General features: G+C 35.8%; 1 protein-coding gene across 2 annotated transcripts in view; it reads left to right on the top strand.

The window, feature by feature from the left end:
- Positions 1 to 5709, top strand: part of DIAPH3 (diaphanous related formin 3) — a 200974-nt gene extending 195265 nt beyond the window's left edge. The window contains exons 27-28 of one of the 2 annotated variants that reach the window (XM_017733559.1): positions 533 to 578; positions 4208 to 4393. In XM_017733559.1, the coding sequence (XP_017589048.1) occupies positions 533 to 578; positions 4208 to 4301 (140 nt within the window). In that variant the 3' untranslated portion in view covers positions 4302 to 4393. Of the gene's footprint in view, positions 1 to 532; positions 579 to 4207 lie in introns of both variants that reach the window. The other variant, XM_008633134.2, reaches the window with a different exon arrangement.
- The last annotated feature ends 291 nt before the right edge of the window (positions 5710 to 6000 follow it).

Consider the following 6000-nt stretch of genomic DNA (forward strand, 5'->3'; position numbering starts at 1 on the left):
GCATTGCTGTTAAAAGTTTTGTATCTAGATGATAGTAACTATTTGGCTTTAGGTTTTGTGAATACGGTTTTGGAATGCTTTTGACTAACAGCAATGTTAAAGCAATTAATATCTGCAAAAACTGAATTTGAATAGGTGCGGAGGACCCACAAAAGTTCAATATTGAACAAGGGAAAGAAAATGTCATGGAATCTGGACACTGAGACTTTTGTAGTGTACAATGTGATCTCTGCCTAACCCGTGCCTTGAAGCATCCACTAGCAGTAAAGTCAAAACCATTATGGGTTATCACTGAGCATTTAGAAAACTTAATCATGAATTCAAAGTTACTGCTTTTTTTTTTTTTTTTTTTTTTTTCACCTGCATAGTGGTTGTTATGATACAGGTGAATGACAGATTTCGATTGTTGAAAGTGACCAAATAGTAGAATCTTGTCTCAGCTACTTTCAGTATATAGAGGAAATTAGTAAGTTCTGTCTTTATCCAGTGATTTTTAATGTCTGATTTCTTTTTGTCTTGCTACTGCTGGAAGATGCGCCTTGCTACAGTAGGTGGACAAATAGTGCATCTCCGAAAATGTAAGCTTTCTTCTTCACAAGAATTCATGCAGAAGTGTCTTTCCATGAGTAGTTTTCGTTTCACCTTCTGTGTGTTTAATTATATTCAATTCTTTAGAAGTGTATTTGAACCAATACATGTGTGTAAATACATTTTGTTTCAAATAGTTGTCAAAAAGCACAAAACAAATTTATGTATGTCTGTGATGTAATGGTTCAAAGCATTTTGGGGAAAGTCTGTTAATACCTATATGGTTTGTGGATTTTCTGTGTGCTCCCTTGTTCTAGAAACGTAAGTGGCCATTGTCACTAAACCATCTCCTGGCTGTTTGGGCAGCCATATCAAATACTGTCTTCAGAAACAGGTCAAATTCCTGCTTATGACTGGTTATGGTTTCTTGCTCTCACATGTATATATGTGAATTCCAAAACTTCATTATTCTGCTGGTTCAAGGTTTTAATGTCTAATAGCAGTAAACTAATGGCTGTTTATCCTTGTACTTACTTTGTTAGTTAATCATGACTTCCAGCTTTTCTTGCAAGTAAATAACTATATACTTTATACTTTTTCGTACTGAACTAAGGAAGTACAGGTTTTCCACAGTTGTGGTCCAAGTTGCATGCTAACCTGCAGCAGTTTGCAGCCACGTAGTTCTGAATTCACAGGCAAGATGCACTGGCTTTTTTAAACCACTCACTTCAACAGTGACAGGTTAAAAATTAACTTCTTTGGTTTTACCACTATAGCACAGAATTTGAGGGAGGTGAGGTTACAATCCCACGTCAGGGCAGTGGAATGGATCTGGTACCAAATCACCAATGCATGCAAGTTTTGAATCAGTGTGTGAAGCAGTATAGAGTGTATAAGAGTTTGTTTTTAACACAAATAATTTTATGCTGGCTTAAAATAAAAAATTGAGGAATTAGTGAGACTTTTTACCTTTATAGTGGCTAACTAATTTTACACTTTGATTTAAAGAGAAGTGGTTTTTGATAAGAATGCCACAAACAGCACATGTACCTCAAGTATCACGGCAGTTAATTATTTAGGTGCACATTTACTGAAGTGAAATCTAGGGCTGTAAGTAAATTTGTATGCTTTCTGAGCCAGGTCTAGCAAAGTTCAGGGTTTCTGAATGAAATTCACAACAGCCAATTTGCTAAGCAGGGAACTGCCTACCTTAGCATCTGCTAATACTGGACTTGCACTTAGGCATAGCAATGCTATGTGAAGTTCCTCCTTGATTGAAGTACATAAATGGTAAAGATGCCACCTGATTTAAAAAGCAGCTGAGATAACAACTTTGAGATGGTAATACTGGATTTAGATAAAATATATGTGTCCAAGTAGTATTTTTTTTAGTTGACTCTAGCTGCTCAGTATTATTTGTAGCATGGCTGAGACCAAAGTGTTCTCATTATTAAGGAAATGCTACTAATCACTAGCATGAGACTTTGTGATTTTTCTAGTGAATCTTGATGTCATCATTGCTAAGGAGATGAAGCAAGAACTACTCATGTAAACTAAAAACTTTCCTAATGCCATTTTTCGTTGTTGCAGAACCCTTCAGACCAAAGAGAAAGGCTGGTCATTCAAGTTGAATATTCCACTCACTAGTCTATGCCTAGAAGTTCACAATTGCCGTTAAGAGGGGAAAAAAAAGGCACAGCTGTCTTCAGCTTTACTCTGTCCTATCACTATGCAACAATTCCAGATTGTAGGCAGCAATTTATGGGACATGCTAAAGTGCAAGCCTCAGTTAGTTACTGAGTTTCAAAGTGGTAAAAGAGCTGGGATAGATCCCAAGAGCTGCTACTTACTAATAGCTAGCTTGCAGCAGTTCCTTGCTTTGACTGCAGCTGTGAGTCTCACTCTAAGGCACCTCTACTCTGTCCTGTATACACTATGAGAAGCTGGGGATTTTACTGCTGGATTTTACTTTGATGCCTCAGTTCAAAACTGTTCCCCAAGTCTGTTATACAGTCTAGTTCACCACACCTAATTCATCCTCACATTTTGGGGTGAACTGCAAAGTAGTTAAAATTTGGTTGTTGGTACATTTGAGAAGCTTACTTTCAGTTCCTAATTTCTTTTTGACTTTTTAAAAATCCAGTAGCTATGCTTCATCTCTGATTATATGACAATACGTTTTCTTTTACTTAAAAGTGTTGATGTTTAAAACACCAAGTATTTTTCTTGCTGCCCCTAGATTGAATGTAAACAGAAAGGTCTGTGGTACAGCTGGTAGTTTGTATATTGACACAGGTAGAATGCTTTTATCAGCTTGCAAATATGTGTTCAGAATCAATAAGCATAAACATTTAAGCAGAATGGGGTATTTAAGAGTGCACATACCGGGGATATTTTAATTATATATGACGGGTTTATTACATGTAATTATAAAGATGTATTCATAACCAGTCTTTGGCCTCCTGTGATTCAGGAACACTGTGCTGCTGCATATTCAAGGTCAAATAATTTTCCATAGCGTAAAACAAAAATTACATTTTTCAGCTAAGTGTCAAATTTGTCTTAAGAAATTTTAATTAAGAATTGTTTATCTGATTCAGAAGATGATGGAAAGGAGGTATTTATTTTACTCCACTTCCCAAAAGGTGATCGTACTTACAAAATTTGCTGAGATTGTCCAAGGAAGTGTGTAAAATCCTCATCCATCACCGAGAGCCCCTGGTCAGGGAATGACAGTGCAGTAAATATCTTCAGCAGCTGCCTTTTAATGTACAAGCTGTTTTCGGTAGGAATTTTCAGCACTCACATAAAACACACTGTCATGAGTGACTGCCTGTGCTCCAAAGTCATTACTATTGGGATGATGGAACATCTTTCAGCGAATAACCAAAAAACTTTAAATGTCATGTCAAGTGTGTTGAAGGCATTTTCAAGCCTTGCTCAAGGTTACATGAATATTGAGTAGGCCTGATTTTAAAAAGTTTGAGATCTATGAGAGGAGCCACTCATATGCTGGTTTGGAGAGCAGTCACTTGAGCTGGAAGGGGGGTGGGGAACAACAGAAAAAGAAATCTGTCTTAATACATGCCAAACCTGCAAAACTCCTGCCTGGATATTAACTGAGTGCAACTTTGTGTGACAGGCAATGCCAGTGATGTTTAGCAAAAAATAGTGAATGACACAATTTCTTGAAATTACTTAGCTGCCTAAAAGTTCACAAAGGAAAGAAAAGGTATTACAGTGGATAATTAAATTAAAATAGATTTTTAAGTACATTTTAAAATTTGAACAATTAAAAAATACGTAGGAAATGTAATTAACCAGGTCAAACCTTGGAAGATACTGAGAGGTGCTAGGTACTCTGTTTTCTCTTTGACTACACTAAGAAAGGAGGATCCTGTCAGGCTATATCCATGATTTTGTAAGAAATATGGATGTTAATCTAATGAAGACATGTAAACTCTGTTTCACTTCCAAAGGACCGAGTCCACTACTTTTGAAGTGATAATATATTTTGTCTTGCCTCCTTGGCAATCATTACTCCTTCTAGTATGTAGAAGGAGTACATACATCATCTGCATGTAAAATTTGTCTGATCAAGAGGTCTTTTTATGTTACAGAATATTGAAACTGAGTATTTTAATAGTGAAACGAAGTTTGTTTGATTTGTCTTCTGCAGAGAACCAGAAAGGACAGCCAGAGAAGCCGTGTTCGCACCACAGTATCAGTTTAAACTCGACAAGAAGCCCAGTCACCAAAGAAGTTACATATGATGTGGAAACAAGTTCTAAGGTGTTGAGCAAGGCTCTTGGGAGAAAGGAAGCCTGTCATGGAGAAGGCAGCAAAGAGAAGAAAATAGATCGTATCGGGTCCCCTTCTAAGGGAGAAGCCATTCCAGAAGTAGAAGCTCTCTTGGCAAGACTGCGAGCACTATAGAATAATCATATAAAAGATTAAATAATAGTTAAAAACAATAGCCTACACTACATCTTTAAAGAAACAGTAAATTTGTATTATTGATATTACATAGTTCTGAGTTCCTAACTTCTCTGTGGATGAATGATCTACTTCTAAACTTTGTTTGCAAGACTATACAAAACAATACTATAGTTTTGCATAACTGCAAGATGATTTTTTATTATATGTTTTTACTTAATAAGCATATGAAAAGTATCAGAAGAAAACAAACACTAAATTATTCCAAAGCACAATCCTTTTAGTGGACAGGCTGCTGACCACCTGTTTTGAGTGCTTCTGAAAATAGGAATATCTTTTGAATATTGTTAAATCATCATGCCTGGGAATAGGGTCAGTAAATAACAGAAAAGGTATTCTTATATTTGCTACTGTAATTTCTATATTTAGGAGATTAAAGCAACAAAAAGGTATCATTATAGTGTCTTTTACAATTACAGTAATATACAGTATCAGCCATATTCCAGTTTGAGCTCATCAAAGAGCACCAAAGCTTGCTGAATTATAGATGTATTTACCAAATGATAATCCATGAACAGTAAACAAAAAATCTATGCAAATAATATACTTTATGTGTAATTAATATATCACTGCTTTTAATGTTATTATGATTATTATATCAAAATAATATATACAATTGCTTTGATTGCAAGGTTTTGCAACTGTGTCTTTAGTGGGAGAAAATGTCTTCACAGTTATTTACCAGTGAAATTTTTGATCTTTTCACGTGTGAATTAATATGTTTCTATAAAAGGAACATGTAATGGAGAAAGAGTTTTTCAATTGGTTTTTCACAAACTCATTTTCCAGTAGCCCATAAAGTCTTACTTGCTGGCACAACAGGAGTCTTGCATGTGATTGCATCTCTTTTATCCCCTGTCACTGTACAGCGTTGCGTGCTCGCGATCTTATTTATTAATTGCACATCAGAAAGAGTTGCTACCAATGTTACCAAGTAGGAAGCTACTGTTAGTATCTTTGCTCCATTATTTAAAGCTTCCTTATTATGAGAGTGCATTAAGAATCTAATATCTTTCTTCTAAATTACTTTATTTTTCTTTACAAAATGCTGAGAAATATGTCTTTCAATAAGAGTCAGTTACATGAAACCAGTGTTTCAATGCTCCAGTGCTTTTTATATCCTTGTTTAAGTTGCCTTTGTACCTCGTGCACTAAACATTAATAAAGTTAATTAGAACTTGAAAACTGGGCCTGTTTATACACACAGCATAGGGGGGTTTTCAGCCATCATGGGAATAAATCTCATGTTTCTGGGACTGTTGTAGCTGTCATTGTACACTGATTACATTTCCTGCCTTACCTGAAAAAAAGAGGTATAAACAGAAGTCAGGGAAGGATTCAGAGCAGTCCTGTCAGACAGACATTTCTTCAGCTCCCCTTGCAAACAATGGGCACAGCTGTCATACAGAGGCACCTTTGGTAACTTGAAATGTATCTCGAATGGATAACTCAAAATACAGTGACTGATAGTTGTTC

This window comes from Corvus brachyrhynchos, unplaced genomic scaffold (genome assembly GCF_000691975.1).
Source record: "Corvus brachyrhynchos isolate BGI_N302 unplaced genomic scaffold, ASM69197v1 scaffold202, whole genome shotgun sequence".
Taxonomy (NCBI): domain Eukaryota; kingdom Metazoa; phylum Chordata; class Aves; order Passeriformes; family Corvidae; genus Corvus; species Corvus brachyrhynchos.